The sequence below is a fragment of the Megalobrama amblycephala genome, linkage group LG23, assembly GCF_018812025.1.
Source record: "Megalobrama amblycephala isolate DHTTF-2021 linkage group LG23, ASM1881202v1, whole genome shotgun sequence".
Lineage (NCBI taxonomy): Eukaryota > Metazoa > Chordata > Actinopteri > Cypriniformes > Xenocyprididae > Megalobrama > Megalobrama amblycephala.
In genome coordinates, this window is record NC_063066.1 from 18,784,211 (window position 1) to 18,808,644 (window position 24,434).

The 24,434-nt window shown below is 37.4% G+C and overlaps 1 protein-coding gene across 3 annotated transcripts in view; it reads right to left on the reverse strand.

The window, feature by feature from the left end:
• The window catches only part of LOC125259363 (A disintegrin and metalloproteinase with thrombospondin motifs 2-like), a 196,322-nt gene extending 179,576 nt beyond the window's left edge, over positions 1-16,746 (reverse strand). The window contains exons 1-2 of one of the 3 annotated variants that reach the window (XM_048176979.1): positions 16,260-16,746; positions 13,913-14,304 (exon numbers count right to left, since the gene is read on the reverse strand). In XM_048176979.1, the coding sequence (XP_048032936.1) occupies positions 13,913-14,304; positions 16,260-16,344 (477 nt within the window). In that variant the 5' untranslated portion in view covers positions 16,345-16,746. The remainder of the gene's footprint in view (positions 1-13,912; positions 14,305-16,259) is intronic. The other 2 variants (XM_048176981.1, XM_048176980.1) reach the window with 2 other exon arrangements.
• Between the last annotated feature and the right edge of the window lie 7,688 nt (positions 16,747-24,434).

Below are 24,434 nucleotides of genomic sequence, written 5' to 3' on the forward strand. Positions count from 1 at the left end.
TATTTTTCACTTCCAAAAACTGTGAATTTAATGGTATTTTACCGTAAAATTACATTAAATGTACCGTTAGATCTATTACAGTTATTCACCATATATAGTACGGAAACTTTCTGTAAACCAATTGACAGTTTTTCACCGCATCAGTCTTTTACTGTTAAAATCACGGTCATTTTTTACAGTGTAGTAAAGGCCTCTTTGAGCTAAACCAACACCAAACTAGTACTAATCATCATAAGCTAGCTTGGACAATGCAAAGTCAAGCCAGTCTAAGGTCGTTTTTGCAGCAAGGATGTACTTTCATTACACTAGAATTCAATTCATGGCTTTGAAAAACTCTTGGAGCTTGGAGACTCATGGGAGGATCTGAACTGGAAATGAACTATGGCAAAAGAAATTGCTTGAGTAAGATTAAACCAATCTCTAATGCTTCTGTAAACAATTTGATGCACAGCATGTTACAGGAATCATGACTTAAAATATTTTAGTGCCGTACTTTCCGTTTTCAGATTGGAAAGCTTTGTCTTGCATCATAAGCATGGGAATATTTTGGGGACAATGATCTGCTGCTCAATTAAATCAATTTCATTACAGAAAATGAACATACAAATTCTACATACAGTATTTGGGATATATAATATGCTTTGCAAGTTTCTGTATTCCTGTATTCAACACAAATTGGCATTTAAATGTTCATATTTATTGTATAATGTGAAAATGAAAATCCACTTTAACTTTCAATGATTACAAATTTTAATCGATTGTCATTACTATAATACTGAGTAAACAAGATAGATAGCTAGACAGACAGACAGACAAACAGGTAGGCAGACAGGCAGACAGGCTGATTTTACTGTGCAATAATAAGAGAGTCAAGTGAAAATCTAAAATGCTTCAATCATAATCTACACCAAAACAACATCAATAACAAAAACAAATTAAACACATCAGCATCTGGAAGCCTGAAAGTGTGAAAACGTACAAAACAGTGTGATATCGTCCTGTTTTGCTGCTCATGAAACCACACCATCCCCACCTCCCCACAGATAAATGAAGGGAAGGAGATGGAGAGAGACAGAGTGGGAGACTCTCAGGGAGGCTCCTGGTGTACAGGCTGCTAAATGTTCTGTGCTGAGCATCAAGGCCCATGGATATTGGGTGAGACACAACGGTCGACTATTCTAAATCAAAACGTCTAAATCAGGTCAAACGCCTCAAAACATGGGTTTTGATACCTTTGTTTTTTAGCTTTTGTCAGTTACATTGTGTTTCTGACACCCATTTGACACAATTTTTGTGACTTTCCAACTTGTTAATCCCCAGTTTGTGAGAAAAAAGAAGCTTTAATTTGGTAAACTAGCACACTCTCAATAACAACATTTGCAATTTTTATGACAATTGTACTGTTGGAACAACAGCACCCTTGCCTATGTAATGTTGCTTTATTGAAAGAATAAAAAACTGACAATATACAGTAGACTTTAAAACAGAAGTTGGACAATTCGAGAACATGGACAACTGGTAAACTTTAATACCCAGTGCTGTGAAAGATCACTTTGTGTTTTTTCTTATCATTATTTTTCTTTGTCATTCTAACAATTTCAGTTCTATGTCTGTATTCTTTGATAAAGAATTTATAGCAAATACATTTTACACACTGCAAAAAAATAAAAAATTTAAAAAATACCGGTAAAATTTACGGTTTTACGGGACAGTACTTAGTTTACTGTCTATTTTACAGTTCAAAACCGTATAATTTAAAGGTTTATATTGTAATAATTATGGTTCATAACTGTTTATTTTACACACTGTAAAAAATTAAATTTACAGTAAAAAACGTATTTCATTAACTGATATAATGTTTACCTACCTGATATATGTTTACCTACCTACTGAAGTACTAATATCTGTTTTGTACCTTTGTGCCTTTTGTGATGAATCAAAGCTCATCACAAGCAGCTTTTCCAAAAGCTGAGAAGGACAATAATAATATATAGAAGGTGCACCAAATGTCATTCACACAAACACTAAACAACATCATGGTAACACGCATGCAATTTTAAAAATGCAATAAACATGCATTAAATGAAAATTCATCAAATGTGAAATGTCACGCAGGGAATTGTGGTAAAATTTATCAATTTACATTTTTTCACCGTATAATGTACGTAAACTTTCTGTAAACCAATTAACTGTTTTTCACCTTAGCATTTTTAAGTCTTTTACCATTAAAATAATTTTTAAAATCATTTTTACTTTTACTGATAAAATTCAATATTACAATAATTTTTTACAGTGTAGTATTAACTGAATTTACATTTACAATATGCATTTGGCAGACACTTTTAACCAAAGTGACTTATATTACAAAAGCGCATTTTTTATGACCTTGCTGTTGCTAGCGCCAATGTTACAGACATACAGATGATGGTGCTACAGATCTTATTTATCTTCTGCTATTAAAATTTCACATATTGTACATAATGTCTTTGCTCATGTGGAATTTCCTCATCCAAAGGGAAACCCCTTGTCTTTTTTTTTATGTGTTCAGTGCATAAACTGTGAAATGGCTGCTGAATTGCAGTCAGTAGGAATTGGTAATTATAGGTTATGAGAAACATTCCTGCCTTCGCGCTGAGCCGCTGACTGGCTGATAAAAGCCTCTGATTGAGTAATTGTGTGTTTGAGAGCCACATTGCAGGGCGGAGTCTGTAATCATAGTGTAATCTCTTGTTCGTTCATGCCCAGCACCAGCCGATTCACACAAATTCGAACAAAAGGGGTCAATAACAGCTGCTCAGCAGAAAATTGATATAATGATTATACTCAGAAATAAATGGTACTTGAACTCCACTAGCTCAGCGCACCATCACGATTATATTCATGGTGACGCTAGTGCTTTTTGAGCAAGAAATGAAGTCTCTCGGCCTACAGTGTTTTCAGACTAAACCACCTGTGTCATTACCAGATCATCAACTCCTAAAATGACCAAATGACTCTGCTGAGTTGTTAAAAGTGTTATTTGATGACAGAGGGGCACTTATGGTACTTGAACTAGTTTACGCCTGGAGCGGACCCCCTTTAAACTACAGGAATGAGATTAGATGGGTGAGATCAAGTAATGCTTAAGAACTTCGAGCCAACTGCAAGTAAAAGTGAAGCAAGTGAAACAGATGTTCCACAACATGTAAGGCGAATGGAGTGCTAATGTTCCTCGTGGGACTCTATTCATCACCTCATCAAAATTAGACATGCTGCCGTACTTGTGTTTGAAAGTGTTAGGGAAATAATTAGCTCTTGCAACAGGTAGCAATTTGGATGGATGGATGGATGGATGGATGGATGGATAGATAGATAGAGCGAACAGCTTTGCCTTTTGGTGCTGATGCTGCTGTCGACTATCGCCAGCAATGCACACTATATGATGATGGACGAAGGGTCTGATTGATGGTATGAGTGCGTTGCTGGATGCAGATTCGCCCCAAGAGAAGAGACGAGAAGAGAAGAGGCAAGAGTATAATTGCGTCGCTCAGTGAAGTGTGTGAAAGGATTAGGCCTTGGCCACTCTTCAGCACACACATATAAAAGACTGTCTCCCCCGGGGAGAAGTGCGCTGGCCTGCTTGTGTACTGAAACCAATGTGCCGACAGCACCATTCGTCTTCAATACGGCTCTCCTCACCTGCCTGTTTGCTATATCAGCCTTGGCCTTGTCTTTTACCAATCATGGCATGTCCTCTCGAACCTGCTCAGCTGCTCAACACTGTCTCTGTCTTCATTAGTCTGGCAATATTACGAGCGAAAGCTTCCCTCAGGATATGTGATGGTGCCTTTCACCTGTCTGTTTCCACTTTCCTATGTTCGGTTTTTTGAACACGTCCATGAAAGTTTATCTGTTTGTTTAGTTGTGGTTAAAAGATGCCAACTGCCTCACCACCAAGACTATGAACAAAAAAACAGAAAGAAGTGAATATCAAAGGAACAGTTCTGCCATAAATTAAAGTTCTGGCATCATTTACTCATCCTCATGTTGTTATAAACCTGTATGGTTTTATTTCTTCTGTGAAATAAACAATTCAGTCTTCAAACAATTCAAAGTGACCACAGCTGTTAAGCTTCAAAAAAAAAAACAAAAGCACCAAAAAGAGCTATAAAATAGTCAGTATGCTATTCTTGTGTGCTACAGACTATTTTATGTTTTTTGAAGTCATAAGATGTTTGCTGTGACTGGGATTGCCAAAGCCTAATTAGTGAAGAAATCTGTACAATTTGCAAACTAATCATTTAGCCTTATTTGGCAACCAGATCAAACAGTTCATTATAAAATGACTGGCTCAAAAGGATGATTCCTTCACCGATTCAGTTTTTGAGTTCAACTCACTCAACTCAGTGAATGAAAGTCCAGTCACAATAGCAGTATTTCAGTGAAATGCACTGCTCACACAGAAGTCACTTACAATCCAAGCAGCTTTCTATTGGAGGTCTGTATATGGTGAATTCGTGTGACCATCTTAAACATGAGCAAAATCTGTGTGGGGAACTTTTTTTCTCCTTTATGTGAACATCCTAAAGATTCTTATTGAAATGAATAGATTTTGCCTGCAAAACAGTATTTTTGAGCAACAGTAAATACAACCACACCTTAAAAACAAACATTTCAGTGAAATTCAGTCTGTTGCTCACCTTTATCATATGACTTCAAAAGAGTTGGAATATATTGCAATAGTCTTTACAGACGTGGTCACTATGAACTGTTGTTGTATGGACAATAATTATTCATAATTTCTCCTTATGTACAGAAGTTTCATTTTTGGGTGAACTTTAATGCTTCAGGTTTTCGTGCGAACGTCTCCTTCAGACAAGAAGTGGATGACATATTTCACAGGTGCCCTTTTATACTCACGGTCACACCAGTAGTGACGTCATAGGCTGCCACCTGCCAATGTCAAGTTCATTGTCGTGTTTACACACATGCTTCAGACACTGGTCACGTTTCTCCCATAGCACCCTCTCTGGGATGCAGCATCTCATTCCCCCCTTCTCAGGGAACCATGGTTACATGCCTAACCTATAACCTATGTTAGCCTATAACCAATGTAACGTATATAACCTATGCGTAAATATATATTTATATATATATACACAGACTAGTGCTGTCAACGCGTTAACGCATGCAATTTATTTTTTACAGTTTAACACATTAAAAATATTAACGCAATTAACACACCATTCGTTTTTTTCTGTCATCCTTTGGCTAGCATTACAATATATGATCACGCTCTTATTCATGCAAATGCTTTTAAACCATATAAACATGCCAAAAGAGAAAAAGAGAATGCACTGTCTGTGAATGTCCTGTCACACACGACGCACAGAAAGACGCGCACCATCGTGCGCATGGATGGCGAGCCAGAATCGAGTTCTCTGTCATGTTTGAACGAAAGCAAACAAGCACAATAATGCCAAAAATATCCGTTTTGTCAAGTATCCTCATAAGAGCAACGTTCAGTGAGTTAAATAAAGTCTTAAAACGAAAGTAAAGAGCTGTGAGAAAGTGCGAGCGTGAACTGCAGCTGCAGAGACGTGCGAGTATTCACACTGAAAGAGCTGCTGCGTCACAGCAGCGGCTCCAAACTACCTATAAGTGAGCATTTATTTACAAGGACAATTATAAATTTGTTTTTATAAGTTGGTCATTTATAAACTTGATAGTCTTGAAAGTTTGTTAACATGGGGATGTGTACAACATTCTCATGTAAACGTAACAAATAAACAAACGATCAATCAAGAAGCCTCGTGTCATATTGCTATGCTACACATGAATGAGGTAAGCTTTGTGCTTACATTATCTGCCGCGTGTACATGTTTACAAGACAGCAAACTCGGCGAAAATAGACCACAAACTCGTGTTTGATTTGAGTATTGCTGCCTAGCCTACCTGTCTGTGTAATAACTAAAAGGATGTTTATATATCATATTTTATGGCTAGTTTACTTTAGTTTTTTATAATACTCTATACTTTAAACCAAACTGAATAATTAAAAACAAGTTAAATGGGTAAATCTTCTATAAATATTATTTTAATCTTAATTTTCTTTTCTGACCTACTCCAATTCTTGTTTAAAACACTAGACATGCTTATTCTGTGCATTTTGAGCACTTTTTGTGTGCAATCATATTTATTTTGTCCATCAAAGGTGTACTTTCACTTTAATTGAGCGTTAGCAGCGCAGCAAAAATAGACCCAGCGCTGAAATGATCGCGGCACTGCTGCTTCTGCTCTGATCCTGCTACGTGCTGCCGCGCAGCCTCTGCGTGCGGTGTGAATGCTCTCATCTGTTAACATGGGCGGCGAAAAAAATACGTGCTTCTTAAGCTCTGCTGACGCGTGCGGTGTGAAACCGGCCTGAAACCGTGACAGCAACCACTAATGCCGTCTGTCATTGAAGATAATGAAAGACAAAGGTAACAGAGAAAATTAATCACTGCTGTTTAAAGAACTTTTGTAGCTTTAATAATGATTATTTATATTTAATTTACGCTATAAATTATGTAGTGCAGACTGTTTGGTAACTTTATTCAATTTATTGAATTGTATTTTTCCAATCTGTTAGACAGGTAGGAAAGGCACAGGTAAATATGACATTTATTATGGGTTTATGTGAGGATTGTTCTAAGTTCACTTGAATTAAAAGTTATTTTTTTGAAGCCTAATAAATGTAAAAAATTATATAGCTTTCAATTACACTGAATGTTGAATGGCTATAATTCATGTTTAAAGGTGCCCTAGATTCAAAAATTGAATTTACCTCGACATAGTTGAATAACAAGAGTTCAGTACATGGAAATGACATACAGTGAGTCTCAAACACCATTGTTTCCTCCTTCTTATATAAATCTCATTTGTTTAAAAGACCTCAGAAGAACAGGCGAATCTCAACATAACACTGACTGTTACGTAACAGTCGGGACCATTAATATGTACGCCCCCAATATTTGCATATGCCAGCCCATGATCAAGAATCAAGACATTAGACAAGGGCAGTATTAACGTCTGTAGCTGTGCACAGCTGAATCATCAGACTTTATGCAGGTAAGCAAGCAAGGACAACAGCGAAAAATGGCAGATGGAGCTGTACTAACTGACATGATCCATGATATCATGATATTTTTAGTGACATTTGTAAATTGTCTTTCTAAATGTTTCGTTAGCATGTTGCTAATGTACTGTTAAATGTGGTTAAAGTTACCATCGTTTCTTACTGTATTCACGGAGACAAGAGCCGTCGCTATTTTCATTAAACACTGTATAATTCATAAACACAACCTCATTCTTTATAAATCTCTCCAACAGTGTAGCATTAGCCGTTAGCCACGGAGCACAGCCTCAAACTCATTCAGAATCACATGTAAACATCCAAATAAACACTGTACTTACGCGATTAGACATGCTGCATGACGAACACTTTGTAAAGATCCATTTTGAGGGTTATATTACCTGTGTGAACTTTGTTTATGCTGTTAAAGGCAGGCGCGAGCTCCGTGGGCGGAGCATGAGCATTTAAAGGGGCAGCACAGCATGAATCGGCTCATATTTAATGATGCCCCAAAATAGGCAGTTAAAAAAATTAAAGAAAAACTATGGGGTATTTTGAGCTGAAACTTCACAGACACATTCAGGGGACACCTTAGACTTATATTACATCTTGTAAAAAAACGTTCGATGGCACCTTTAAAATTGGGGAAAAAATCCATTTGATCAAGACATCAGTAGCTGTAGACTGTTAGTATCAGTGATACTGGCCTTTATACATAAAAATATGCCATTAAACAAGTATTTAAAATATACTGTCTTCATGTAGTTTCTTTATGTTGTTTATTTTGGAGATTAACTGAAGATTACATTATGAAATATATTAAAAACTTAAGTGTTTTTAATTGCGATTAATCGTAGAAAAAAAATTTAATCGAGTTAATTTTTTTTAATCTATTGACAGCACTAATATACACACATATAGTCACTTTTATTGTCTATAGCTATTAGAAAATAGCACGCCATCATCTAGTGAGTGGACAGGCTTAATTTTTCTAACTTGTAAAAACAATAAAAGACTACTCTCTTGAGTTTCTGTAAGTGCTAACGTAACCTGCAATAAAAAACCCACAATAAAACAGATGTATGCACAGTCAACATTTTGCTATTATTAAAGGATATCTTGGCCTCAGTCATTTTATTACAAAACCGAACAAACACAAAATTGGCCTCTCAGCTCATAGGAGTCCAGTCATGACTAATCTAAAACAAAGACCTAAAACTCTATTTTATATCACCAATCAAATTGTAGTACAAATTGTTTTGAAAACTTTAAAATACTTTTAGCTATTAAAACTATAACCTCCCAAAAGACACGTCTTCACATACACTGTACATTGTGTTGATAAACACCTGTTGATAAACCGTATAAACCGTAAATGATTCTCAGTTCTGCATTACTAAAATGGACCCTCTGATTACCACATCTTACCTCTAACAACTTGTATACCACATACCTCTGATTTCCAAAAAAAAAAAAAATACTGTTTTGGAGAAAACATAATAGCACATAATTGGATTTCTCTACAGCCTGCGTAACCTTTTGCTCATTGAGCAGATGTTTTGATTTTTCTGCAGTTCCAGTTATTCAGAAGGAATGGAACAATGAGTTTCTTTGAGATTCTTGAACAAGTGGTTACTGCTACAATGTCTACCTATTTTCATCTGGCTGTTTTCCCTTTCTGGTCTCATTAAAAGAGCAGCACTTGTGGCACACATTTTATTTTTGACCCCTCTGTGCCACAAGTGCTGCTGGTTTTCTTCCTTATACTACATATTTACCATTCCATGCACCTTGTTGGTTGTGAAGTTGCACCAGACTAATTATATTACTCTTGGTCTCATTAAAAAACATGGTTACACTTCATTTTAAGGTGACGTAGTTTCATTGTACTTACTCAAATAAGTACTGAGTAATATTAATTAACCACATGAACTTACGGTTAGGGTTAGTTACTTGTAATTATACATACTTTGCTGTTATTATTACTATAGTAAGTAAATATAGAAACATGTAACTGTCACCTTAAAAAAAAGTTATAACCAGAACCGTTTGAAGTATAAGATTTTTCAAGGAAATATTTGTATAACAGATAAATAAAATAAATTAAAATAAATAATTTCTAAAGGTTTTTTAAAGGGGTCATGACATGAGAAATCAAAATTTTCTTGTTCTTTTGGCATATAAGAGGTCTTTGTATCATTAATATATACTGCAAGTTCCATAACTTAAAACATCCTCGTCATCAATAAAAATGCATTTATATAATCAAGCTGTAAAGCTTAATTTGGATCTGAGGTGGCACGTGACTTCACAGGGGCACAATCATATGCATACGACTGCCTCTGGAGCAAGACAACAATGGCTAATTTTACATCATTGCATCGTTGTCCTCGCCCACTGGTGTTGATGAGCGAGTGGATCTAAAGTAGTTGTTTACAATAAGATTGTGATGATAATAACAAGATTGTGATGCCACGTAGATGTTGTGCTATCATTTTTACTTCAAACAACGCTTTCTTTATAATGGCTGAAGCTGTCGATCAGGCAGCATGATTTTGTGGTGTCCAGAGAAAATATATTTTAATGACGATATTTTATATTTTTTAAATATTTTAAATATGAGGGAAGAACTTGGTTAAGGTATTTTAATATGCAAAAAATGTAAAAATGTTTTTGCATGTGTCCATAATTTCTCTGTATGACTGCCTGGCCAAAACTTATGTCCGTAGAATTTGTAGAATTTATGCCCAAAAAAAGAGGATAAAATCAAAGGCTCTCCTGATCTGTCACTCTGAATATCCTGAGCTATTCAAAATACACTTAATGCTGCTGTTAGCATGGCCACTATTCATTCTGCAACATAATCACGTACAAACAAACCTGGGTCTGAAATACAAGAGCCGTGAAGCTAAGGTTGCATTTATTCTCTCTGTTGAGGAGCATCACCCTCAGAGGAAATGGAGTTACTGAGGCTGTTCTATATGCAAGATGCCCACGGCTGTTGCCCCGGATGACCCTGAGTGTTTGAAGCTGAAGGACAGCATGGAGACTGTTTAATCCTGTGGGCACCATGCCCACTGGAGCGTGCATTCACATACATATACACACACAAACTGACACAGGTGTGGACATACCTGTGCACAAGCACACAAACACAGAGTATTCCCGTAAGTATGATTTCATATGGGGCTATATCATAACCTGTACGCGCACAAAAAGTATTCTCATCGCTTCATCACATTAAGGTTGAACCAGTGTAGTCACATGAACTGTTTTAAATACATCTTTAGTAGCTTTCTGAGTACTGAAAGTGTAAATTGTCTTGCTGGGAATGCAGGCCTCACTGAGCCATCGGATTTTATCAAAAAATATCTTAAAGGATTAGTTCACTTTCAAATTAAAACTTACTGATAATTTACTCACCACCATGTCATCCAAGATGTTTATGTCTTTCTTTCTTCAGTCGAAAAGAAAGTAAGGTTTTTGATGAAAACATTCCAGGATTTTTCTCCATATAGTGAACTTCAATGGCCTCCAAACGGTTGAAGGTCAAAATGATAGTTTACAGCGATCCCAGACGAGAAATAAGGGTCTTATCTAGAGAAACCATTGCTCATTTTCTAAAAAAATTTAAAAACTTTATACGTTTTAACCATAAATGCTCATCTTGAGCTAGCTCTCTTCTTCTTTTCTATTAGAATTCCGGCAGTGTAGACACTGCTAAGTGTATTACTGCCCTCCACAGGTCAAAGCTTGAACTAAATTGTCATATACAATATGATAGTGCAAGTATATAACAATTACAGTAGTTCAAACTTTGACCTGTGGAGGGCAGTAATACATTTAGCAGTGTCTACACTGCCGGAATTCTAATAGAGAAGAAGAGAGCTAGTTCAAGATGAGCATTTATTGTTAAAAAGTATATAATTTTTTTTTTTTTTTTTTTTTTTTTTGAAAATGAGCAATGGTTTCTCTAGATAAGACCCTTATTTCTCGTCTGGGATCGCGTAGAATGCTTTGAAGCTGCACTGAAACTGTAATTTTGACCTTTAACCGTTTGGGCTCCATTGAAGTCCACTATATGGAGAAAAATCCTGGAATGTTTTCATCAAAAACCTTGAAGAAAGAAAGACATGAACATCTTGGATGACATGGGGGTGAGTAAATTATCAGGAAATTTTAATTTTAAAGTGAACTAATCCTTAAATTTGTGTTCCGAAGATGAACGAAGGTCTTACAGGTGTGGAACGACATGAGGGTGAGTAATTAATGACAGAATTTTCATTTAAGAACAACAACAAACGGCTGGTAGGGACTAAAATGAGCTTCTTCCCGGGTTGGTGACATCACGAACCCTAAAGTTCAGTAGCCCCGCCCACTGATTCGACCACGACAAGTATTATTAGGTAACGCTAACACTTGCGCTAGCTGGATTCTATATTGGATCCGACAGGAACGGCGCAACACACTTATGTGAGTAAAAACATTTTTACTGTGTCACAGATCGTTTGATATGTATGGCTTATGTGTACATGTCTAATCACCAGTGACCAGGGATTTCTGATATGTAATGATTCATGTAGGCCTACAGTCAGAAGTTTTTGTCTCAAAATCGTTTATTGTCAGTAAATCAAACAGTGACTAAACGGTCAACATCACATTGTTTCTCTTAGTAGGATGAAAATCTGTTATTTAAACTGTGATTAAAATATATATAGGAAGCAATTAAAGAACGCTCCCTTTACAATCGCAGGAGCTGTCAATCAAGCAGCGCAAGTGTTTTTGACTCTCGCCAAAAACTCCCATTAGAATCAACGAATCTCTTATTTACATTGTGTTTGCACTGTTAGTTATGATGAAAGCATTCGTTAGTGTGCAGAAATCGAGTTACAATGATGAGATCATATAGAATTCGAGAATTCCATATGTAACACTTAGCTATTTGCATATGCAAAGATGTTAGCCAATCACAGCAGTGGGCGTTTACACTGAAGTCTCACAGCAGACACGCCCCTTAAAACAGAGCATTGAAATCAGAGGGCTAATATCAGGTAGGAAAAATGCCTTTTATTTCTAAATCATGACAATTTTTTATGTAAAATATCATACTAACATTAGAAGTGCACATCAGGAAACATTATAAAATGATAAAATAATGCAGTTCATGACCCCTTTAAATATAAAATTAAATTGACAAATAAGCACTTTTAAAGTGTGCTTACATATGTAATGAAAGTCTATAATATTCCCTTACAGTATTGGTCATGTATTAAGTACTTTTTAATTTGTGTCAATTATATTAACCGAAAAAATTATTTTTGGATTTCAAGTATACAAATCAATAAACTTAAGTGCAATCAATAAACTAAAATGGCTATAATGCCTCTACAAGAACACTGAGACCAACAGATCCGACAGCACAGCCTTGCACTGGAACTCTGTAGTTAATGTCTACATAATTTATTTAACCTCTGTTTAATCTGCGTATAAAGTTTATTCATTCTGTTTATTTTGTGCCTCTCTTTCTCTCTGTATAAAGATATCAGCCACAGGGGGCATATGGATCTCAGACAGACTCTCTGAGCTTCTCATCTGGGCCTGTTTAGAATTATAGTTTTATTTAAGTAAAGAAAAACACCTCCAGTAATTAACAAGAGACCTCTGCTCCAATCCTCACATCTGTCAGTGCCATAAACACAGATCTCATTGCACACAAATCACAAAGCACACTGTACCACTCAACTATTTATTTGCCTTTCAGCTTGTATTAGAAATATCCCAGGATACTCACAAAATCTGTGACTACTGCATGCACTAAAACAACTTTTCAAATATTCAGTTTAGATAGCAGTGTCTGTCACCTAAAACACATGGCCTGGGACAAAACATTTAGGCTACACCATAAAGGACCTTAATGAGGCCATCTCATATAGGTTCACATCCACGTTCCTCGTTGTCTCCCCTTAAAGGGATAGTTCACCCAAAAATGACAATTTTGTCATCATTTACTCACCCTCAAGTTGTTCCAAACCTAAATGAGTTTCTTTCTTATGCTGAACACAAAAGAAGATATTTTGAAAAACGTAGGTAAACAGACAGTTTACGGTAACCATTGTTACCTACTGTGGAAGTCAATGGCTACCATCAACTGCCTGATAACCAACATTCTTCAAAATATCTTCTAAATATCTTATTTTGTGTTCAGAAAGAAACTCATTTAGGTTTGGAACAACTTGAGGTTGAGTAAATTATGACAAAATGTTCATTTTTGGGTGAACTATACCTTCAATGCATGTCCTGATTAGACGTGTTCCCGGGTCATTATATTTTGTCGATCCTGGTCCGAAAATTTTGTCCTAACCATGTCCCTACCCCTAAAACTACCCCTACCCATAAGTTATTTCTAAAATCAGAGGGAAATGATAGGTGAAAAACACAGATATAGAAGCACCTAACCCCTGGTCGTAAGCCTAAACTTGACATAAACTGTAAACTTGTCCCTCAAATCTGATTGGTTGGTTGGTTGGAATGTTGTTCCAGGATCAACAAAGATGTTGATCCAAGAATATGTTGCACTTGGTGAAATCAGGTTCTGCCCCTTAATGTCACCCCTGGTATTCAGATACAACTTGAGAGCATCTGAAATGAAAAAACCTACAAATATACAGTATGTACGTAATAAAAACCTAATTTCCATATTGATTTAATATAGGAAAGACAAAACACTTAAAGCTTCTCTCAATGATTGCAATTTTTATCGAACAGATTAGCTTCATGAAGGAACACCACACACAAATGAAGGCCAATGTGGCCACTTACCAGGCCGTCGCAGTTACTAATAGCTACTGAGGCTCCCTGTATGTCCGTAATGTCACCCACATACATGCAGTCACTCTTCAAAGGCTCGGAGTGCATGCCGCCGGATTCCTGCCACTCCATCTTGGCTCCGGGAGCCACCAGGCGTGTGTTGCGGCGCAGACGCAGGTGAAACTCCCGGCCGAAGACGGTGACGTTGTAGTAGAGCTGCTCGAGCGTGTCTCCTTTGAACTCATGGTGGGCGTGGTCGGCTGATGCCGCCTCTCTTCTCCAGCGCCTACGGAACTGCCCACCTGCTGGACCAACCGATACCGCATGGGACAGGAAGCGGCCTTCTGCATCAGTAAGAACGGGTTTCACCAGTCCATAGTCCCCCAGAACATGCTGCAGGGAATCTGCATTACACACAAAGATAGTCAGTCAGACAGCACACATTAGCCGTAGTGCATCTATAATGAATGTCACTATGCCGGCGACTTTCATGTGATAGTTTGCAAAAACAATGCTTCTTCTCACAAAGCAAATTAAATTTAGATGTGTTTATGTTGACACTTGAAATGCACATTCTTTCCAATGCAGCGAGTTAATGCACATGAGAAGCAATGGGTCAGAAGGGTCTGGGTGAAGAAACACATTAACACTTGTCTGACACCATCATTTTCAGATTTAACAAAGCCTGTTTGTGCACAGACTGTATGAACAGTGTGTTTTGGTATTCTGTGCTTGTAATTACATATCTGCCTCCCATCACAAAATACCAAGTATAATTCTCAATATGCCTTGTTGTTTTCAATGACAGCCAGATGCCTGATAGATGTATTTACAATACTGAAATATATCAAGAGGAAATACAACAAGACTCACATAAGGAAAAAAAGACCACTCATCCTAAATGAGTTTCACAAAACCTAGTGAGCACCCTATCAAGACAGCATTTTGGGATCACAGGCGCATTCCAGGTCAGCTCAGCTGATTCCAAACATGCCTATGCTACCCAAAAAAAGCTGCATGTACCTATGATACCCAAAAATGTTTCATGCACCTAAGATGCCCATTAATGCTGCATGCACCTTTAATTCCCAAAAATGCTCCACTCAACTATAATTCTCAAAAATGCTGCACACATGCCCAAAAGTGCCACATGCACTGAAAATACTATTTACTGCACCTGATGCACAAAAAAATCTATGATACCCAAATGTGCCACAAGCACATATGATACCCAATAATGCTTATACACCTGATGCACATAAATATTGTACACACCTATAATGCACAAAATGATGCCCACACCTATCATACCTTAAAAAAAAGCTCAAAAATGCTTACCTATGATATTCAAAATGTTGCACACACCTATGATACCCAATAATACTTAATGTAACTGATGCACAAAAATGCTGCACACACCTATGATACGCAAAAGTGCCACATGCACCTGTAATGCAAATATGTAATGCACCTCAAGCACAAAAGTCACCTATGATTCCTAAAAATGCTGCACATACCTATGATGCCTAGTAATGATAACCACACCTATGATGCCTAATAAAATGCTCAAATGTGCAGTGTGCTCACAAAATACTTTAATTAACCTATGTTGCACACATCTATGATGCCCAAAAATGATGTCTAGGTAGAGAACTCAATAGGTTTTGAGACACAGCCGATGTGTCAGTTCAAAGTGATGCTGAGTTCTGCATGTGCATCTCTGAAGAGACCACTTACTCTAGCATATTTATTACAATCTGTAATTTACCAATAACAATTACAAGTTACCAACAAACAGAAAGTTGCCGCATAAAAACAGTCTAGTCTTTCTCTTCCAAAACCAAAAGTTCTATTTCAAAGCTTTAGGGTATTTTTTTTTTTTAAGTTTCCATATGAAAAAACGTACATCTCATCAGGAGAACAGAACTGGCACATTTTTTATTATTATTTGAAATCAATATCCTGCAATACTTCCGCTCTCAGGCAGATCAATATCGCCAGAGCGTCCGTCAAAAAAAAGAAAAAAAAATCGCAAACGCGAGAAGAAAAAAAACACCCAAAACATTTCCACTACACCACCAGAGCTGCGCTGAGAATTAATTTCATCAGCATGTGAAACAAACACAAAACAAACAGTAATGATAAAGCACACGAGGATGCCGCGGCTGTTTATATTTCCTAAAGCTCCAGAGAATAATTAAAAAGATAAGAAATAGCATGTGCCACAAGTTTCTCGCACACCGGGATGGGGACAGTGCGCAAACATCCAGGTCTGATGCGCACTGGGGTGGTACCGGGCAGGACATCTTGCGACGGGATGGAACTGGAAGTGTAAATAGGTAAAAGCAGCCGCACGTACCTATGCTACTGGAGATATAAAGGCCGTTCGTCTGCAGAAAGATCGGCAGTGTGATTAGGATAGTAAATCCGGCCGAGAAATCCATGGCAGCTCCGAACTGCGCAGGTGAGGGAGACGGACTTTGGGATCCAGCGTGTTAAAGTTCCCTGCGCGACCAGCAACCGCCACGCCAGCAACAGCCACCCGCAACTTACTGCAAAGTGCACTAGGAGAGAGAGCGTGCCTCTCTCTCTCTCTCTCTCCCTCCCTCTCTCTTTCATACACACACACCCTCTTCCTCCTCGCCGACTCTTACTAGGTTTCTCTGTCAACACCTGAAAGCGCGCTCACGAGCTCTCTACAGTGTGGAGCGACAGAGGGATGCGGAATTATTTCAGACAGCGCGGCAATATAAATATTGATATTTTGCGTTCTTCCGCATGTCAATAAAATTTTAAGGACTTCAAACTACACGTGTGAGTCACTGCTGAATTTTTAAAATGTTGCTGCTCAAGTCTGAAACTTTTCAAAATGAAATGCTACTTGTGTGAGGTTGTGTTCTTCATGACCTGCTCAAACTTTTTGCAGCGCCTCATCACATTCAAGCACAGCATCATCAGCTAGAGCAATAGCGCCCCCTTGAACACACACACAGATTGTCACTTGTTCAACAACAATCACAGGTAGGCTCAAGTACCACTTAATCAACACCGAACCATGCGTTATTCATATTACATTTAACATTATCATTATTATTAACAAAAATATTCACACAAATGTATAAAATATTACACACAACATTGTAATTATTATAGTTGATTATGAGCCTCTATCAAATGGTTGAGATAATGACCAAACAATTCTCTTTTAATAAAATAGGTGATGGGATCATTTGCCCGAGAGGATATCTGTGGCACAACTGAATAATGGTGCAAATGCATTATAATAGCCTAATAATAGCCTAATAACTGAAATCAAAAATATGTTTGTATATGTAAAAGACAAACAAGAAAATAAATTTAATTGCAGTGTATCAAAATGCTTGAGAGGCCCAATATACATACACAGGGCAAATTCCAATAGGAAGTGAGCATCCCTATGCCCTACTCACTCTGAAGGGCAGAGCCCTTGAAGTGGGGACTTTGGAGGGAGCAGGGCACTTGTGTGTCATAATGAAGCCATTTGAAACACACTTGACGAAGGGAGCAAAGAAAAACCACATCATTTCCTCATTAGCTTCACATGGAATGTTACCACGACAACGCTAGGCAGCGACAACAGGAATATCTTATTGCAGTTAATATGATATAAAATATGCTTTATATGTGTGTGTGTGTGTTCCCTATCTGTTCTTAACTTTATGACTTAAAGGTGTTCTATGTACATTTTTGACTGTTCTAAAGCATAAAAATACCATAATATGTTTCCAGATATGTATTAAACATGCTGAGTTCACATACTCGCTTCTCTGAAAACCATTGCTACAGCCAGTTATTTTACTTTGAAATTTGCGTTTCTGTTTTTGTTTCGGTCTGTGCAAGACCGCACATTGACAATTTACCCAATAGTATTTTGCCGCCCCGGGTTGCCAGTTGGCAGAAAACACATGCAGCGAATTGCAGCCATGGAAGCCAGCGAACAGACTGGGTCAGAGATCACAGATTCTACCCGACCTAAAAAGCCTCAGCATCTATCTAAAAATCTATATGAACGCGAGCATATTAAAACGCGATATCAAGTCATGATAAATCAATAAATCAACTAATTATCTTCCAGTGAGTAAGTTTCCTCACCTTCCAATGTCAATTAAGCTCGCTCCTGTTGCGTGTCTTCAAACTGGCAACCCGTGAGAGCATCGAGTCTGAGGGGGAGGGGGGGGGTGAACAATATTTTGAATTTGGACTGCAGTACCCATTTCAACTATTAGCTGTCATTCTTACATAGAGCACCTTTAAGCACTAAACAAAGCACGTTTTTTACCAATGGAACTCTTTTAAACTAATGAAAAGCATGACAAAATGTATGTAATATATCACAACAAAACAAAAAATTCTGTTTATATATTAACTCCAACTCTCCCGCCATATAAATTTAAAATGAATCGCGAGGACTTGTCACCCTGGGTCACATGACCATAAACACTTAAATTACTTCCTTGAAGTGACTATTGCATGTTCCCTTCACTAACAGACTTGTGGAAGAGCCCTTTGTGAAGGTATTTAGTTGTTCACTTTCATTTGGAACGCCCCTACAAATGGCGTCCCCTTCCCGAAGTGCCCTTCAGCCCCAGGTATACATTTTTTACGCAAATGAGAATACTTTCTAACCTCTTCGCACAATTTCTCGTCTATGTAGGCCTCCATTTTCTCTGTAGCTTGCATGTGTTCCGGTACCAGCATTCGCCCACAGACTCACTGGCCACGTCATTTGGTACACCTGTTCAATTACTCATTAACGCAAATATCACATGGCAGCAACTCAATGCATTTAGGCATGTAGACACGGTTAAGATGATCTGCTGAAGTTCAAACTCAGCATCAAAATGGGGAAGAAAGATGATTTAAGTCATTTTAAATGTGGCATGGTTGTTGGTGCCAGACGGGCTGGTCTGAGTATTTCAGTAACTGCTTATCTGCTGGGATTTTCACACACAACCATCTCTAGGGTTTACAAAGAATGATTGTGTGTGTGAATTCTCTTCTGCAGAAGAGAATTCAGTGTAATTTCAGTAAGAATTCTTACTGTAATTTCCTTTGAGTTTATATCAGGAGTAGAATTGTTTTGAAAAGGCAGGTGAGCAGATAGCCTTTCTAAAATGCGGACAGAGAATGTCCTTGGTAGGGTCAAACACATGGCATCCATTCGTTTGCATGTATTAACATACCTAATGAGTGATGGGATGGATTTTAATTTTGCTCTTGAAAGGTTAGACTCCTGAGCATCAGGTATAGAGAGTGTCAGAATTAATCTGACATACTCATTAAAAAGCTGCCAGACCCTATGAAAGCATGAAACAGTATTGATAAAAATGCTTGGAAACATCCATATCTTATATTTATTTACATATATCTTTACCTTGAGCAACATGCACATCCACAAAGCAACATGCATGGATAAAATCAGGGTTAAAGCATCCATTATATTGGTGTGATGCATACACTAGTCTGGTTTGGCATAACAAGATTTGTTCCTATTATCATGTAAACCACTTGTCATATTAATAGCTCAATTAAAAGCAAATGGCCTCCACATTGCAATTTTTATCATCTAAAAAATTATAATAACAAGCAAGATAAGTGTTACATTTGTGTGTTAACAAGGTCTGAAGGCTAAATGAGAAACAATGGTATTTTCTGACCCTGAGCAAAGTTAGTCAAAAGGATCTCACACTCACTGCTAAGACAAATAGTGAAATATGTATTGAGTACCTGAAACATAATTTACCAGGCCAATTCCAAATCATTTTATTTTCACTAATATATTTATGGTCTCATTTCAGTCAAGAATGAGAACAAAAATGCAAAGGCAACTGATTCTAATGGCAATGCTGATCCTGTTCATTCCACAGATATACAGAGAGGTCAGAGCACAGTGTAATTATCAAGCATTTTGTTGCAGAGAAATTCCCTTAATACTGCACATTTTGTGTGTGTGGGGGGGGGAGGGGGTGTCTTGGTAAACCTTACATTGTGATTTCAAAGATTTACAAAGATTTCTGGTATTTGTCCCCTCAATGGAAGGTTTACCAGGAACACACACCACAAATGTTTTGGCCCCCATGAAGAAAACAGCTTATAATTCACACTAAGTGATGTTTTCTGAAAATGTAAAAATGCAGAACATATTCTATAAGGGTTGTGTTTAGGGTTTAGAGTAAGGGGATAGTATATTCCGTTTGTACAGTATAAAAAGTATTAAAGGGTTAGTTCACCCAAAAATGAAAATTCCGTCATTTATGACTTGCCCTCATGCCATTCGACACCCATAAGACCTTCCGAAGATTAATGAAGGTCTTACGGGTGTGGAACGGCATGAGGGTAAGTAATAAATTACAGAATTTTCATTTTTGGGTGAACTAACCCTTTAAGTCTATATGGAAAGTGTCCATAAGACATGGAAATCCAACGTGTGTGTGTGTTCACTTTGTGGCAGGGATGTGGGGGAATTAGTGTGTATCATGTTTCCCCATAAAGAGACGTCTGATGGTTTGATAGTCAATACGTTTGATCTTTTCCTTTTCACTTTTCCTCCTTATCCCTCGCAATCCTCTAAACATCACAAAAAAATTCTTACATAAACCCCACTCTGTGGGCATGTTAGCAAAAAGCAGGAATTAATGGATAATTGATATTGCAAATGATCCGCCTCTTCCATTGTCTAATTTTTACACAAAATACAAATTTTTGTGAATCTGCACACATATGTTATTTTCAAATAATTCATTAAATAGGCAATTAAATTAAATGGAAAATCAAATTAAAATAGAGTTGGTGTGTTCAATAACATCTCTGCAATCTGATACCATGCATGCAAATAACCATAGTGAATCAGTGATATCTCTAATTTGGAACCTTGAGGAATACCAGAATTAACCCATGTGCATTCAAAAAGTTTCTAATCTAACTAGTAAGGTTATTTAAGCTTGGGAATGATTTTCCAGACAGAGATAGGACAACGTTTTGAACATTGCACTGAGATCCGTCAGGACAATAATGAGTCATTGACTATAACTAGTGCTGTCTCAGGACTATGATTAGGTATAAATCCTGTCTGGAAGAAGCCACCTTTGTCGTTCCCGTGGAATAGGTGCAGTTGCTGAGCAACAACCTTCTACAATACCTTGGAGATAAAAAAGAAGTTTCGTACTGGGCAATAATGTGACAGATCACATGCGAGATTGTTTCTAAATTAAGGTTTAGTCTTTAAGGAAACTTTTACCAGATTCCAATCAGATATTAATATATTTAAAAACAGAAGTAGAAAAGTAGATGCAAATGTACAGTAATTAGTTCATTTCAATACACGTGGTTAATTGGAAGTAAAATGGTCAATGGTTTTATGACATTTTTGATGTTTTGAAGATATCGAAAATTACAATTCTTTATATATATATATGACTTTCATGAATGCAATTGGGTCACAGTTTTGAAGACTTTGAAGACATTGAATACCTTGACCTCTTGACCTAAGTTGATCTACGGAGCACGGACAAGAGAAGATAGTGGAAAGGTGTGTGTGTTGTATTTGCAAGTATATATTTATCTATTTGTACCAGCTGACAATAAAATCATACTTTCTTCTCAGAGTTACCATATTCACTTCAACAGAAGAGCAAAATTTCACAACTAAAAAAAACAGAAAACCAGCAGTCAGTCCCATGGAATGTCAACCATCGACACTGGAATGTTAATAATAGCCTTTTGAAATAGTTAACATATAGCGTCTGTTCCATCTTTACACATGCCTTGGTTAATCCAAGAACAATCCTGAAGTAATTGCATACCTCATGCCATTAGTATTTTTAGACCTGAACATTTCAATAATGGTTACATTTCTGCCACATGGGAACAATCCTGACTGCTGCATCCCTGTGAAGGAGCAGCATCAGACTTTAATTAGTGAGCTCACCATTCCTTAGAATAGCACAGTCAAGCCGTGCCGAAGACCTTGACTGCATCTCATGGCTTTGAACAACACCGAAGATGATCCGATCTTGTTTAGTCAAAATAATAGGCTCTCAGTAGAGACCATCTGTGTTAGTTGACAGCGTATAAATGTGTGTCACTTAAAAGCAAAGTAAAAATCAGGTTGTTGGAAATAAGGTAAAATCTAAAATAAGATTAATTTTATAATTAAAATTCTGGTGTATTAAAGGATTAGTTCAATTCAGAATAAAATGTCCTGATAATTTACTCACCTCCATGTCATCCAAGATGTTTATGTTCTTCAGTCGAAAAGAAATTAAAGGTCCCGTTCTTCGTGATCCCATGTTTCAAACTTTAGTTAGTGTGTAATGTTGTTGTTAGAGTATAAATAAAATCTGTAAAATTTTAAAGCTCAAAGTTCAATGCCAAGCGAGATATTTTATTTAACAGAAGTCGCCTACATCGAACGGCCAGTTTGGACTACATCCCTCTACTTCCTTCTTTAATGACGTCACTAAAACAGTTTTTTGACTAACCTCCGCCCACAGGAATACACAAGAGTTGCGTTTGTAGAGTGTGTTTGTCGCCATGTCGTCGAAACGCTGTTATTTTCATCCCGCAGTCCAATCACCGGGTCTGATTCCGGCTCAAATTGATAGGGTAAAATTAAAGACATGTTTACAATAACACTGAGCGCGTGCATCTCCACGTTATGGTAAGAGGTGTGACCTTTCCGGGCAAGGTTCGCTAAACTGCTGTCGAATCACAACACAGGAACCGCTGGCACAATCAGAACTCGTTACGTATTTCTGAAGGAGGGACTTCATAGAACAAGGAAGTCATCAGCCCGTTTTTATGACAGTGGAAACAGCGGTATACAGATAAGTAAATTATGTGAAAAATACTGTGTTTTTTTACACGCGAAACATGAACACATGTTATATTGCACACTATAAACACAATCAAAGCTTCAAAAAACCACGAAAAACTGGACCTTTAAGGTTTTTGAGGAAAACATTCTAGGATTTTTCTGCATATAGTGGTCTTCAGTGGGGTACAATGGGTTGAAGGTCCAAACTGCAGTTTCAATGCAGCTTCAAAGGGCTCTACACAATCCCAGATGAGGAATAAGGGTCTTATCTAGCGAAACAATCAATCATTTTTTTGATTGCACGTTCGCTTTGTAAACACTTGCTCGGTGCTTCCGCCTACGTCACACGTGACCTTTCCAACGTGATTGCGTAATGCATGGAGCATCGCAGAGCTAGCGCAGTCTCTTTTTTTTTTTTTAAATGGCCGATCATTTCGCTAGATAAGACCCTTATTCCTTGTCTGGGATCATGTTGAGCCCTTTGAAGCTGCACTGAAACTGCAATTTGGACCTTCAAGCCATTGTGCCCCAGTGAAGTCCATGAAAAATCCTGGAATGTTTCCCTCAAAAACCTTAATTTCTTTACGACTGAAGAAAGAAAGACATGAACATCTTGGATGACATGCGGGTGAGTAAATAATCAGGAACTTTTAATTCTTAAGTAAACTAAACCTAGATGGGCGGGCGGGCGGGCAAACGGACAGACAGATAGATAAATAGATAGCCCACTGTCCATGCCACCTTTTTAAATTTGGGGAAGCCTTCAAAAACCTTATAGACCTATTACGTAATATTACAAAAAAGCATTTATGAATACTTAATGATTGACTAAAAATAATCACCTGAAGTCTTTTACTGAGTGGGAAGCCACCCACTGAAGTCTCGCTATGCAATAAGGATCTATGGACATTTCAGGGTCTCTGATAACCACAGCTCTGCTCCATAGAACTGGAGTGCTTTTGCACCACCACATTTTAATTTTATTCTAATCTTCTCTGTTCCACAGGGAGCATAACATGTAATTAAACTTTATGGAATTGCCTTGCATCTCATGCAAGATAACATTATGTTATACAAAAGCCCCCTCAAAGACAGGCACAATCAGAAACACCCACCAACAAAGTCCTATACATGCACATACCACATGTACTGTACCTCACAAATGTGTATGGTATATATTGTAATTTTATCATTTTAAGTAGTTGTGTAATTTGTAACTCATTCATAAATATAAGTGATTCAAAATATCGTCATCATGAAGTCTGTGCTATGCAATTCACATTCAATATTCCAATGTGTAATATTCAATCTTTAATACATGTAATTATTGTATTAGAGTTTTAAATATTATTATTATTATTATATTAAACAATATTTTGACATTGTTCTAGTCACAAAGGCACAGCACTATGCGAGAACATGCAGGCCATTCAACATCGCCAATATAGCTGACAAAGAATAAACCCTGAATCTCTCTTTCAGGTTGACCATTTCAAACCATCTCCACATGTTGCCTCTTCACAGCAGGTTCAAGCCAACAGACGTCTATCAATACTCTCCTGTGCATTCTGAAGCTGAGGCAGTCCTTTGAGACCATTCCTCTGTCTATCCTTTCTCCTGACCTATTTTTCCTTGATTGATTTTCTTTATTCCTTCCTTCCTGTTGTTTTGCTTGTGAGT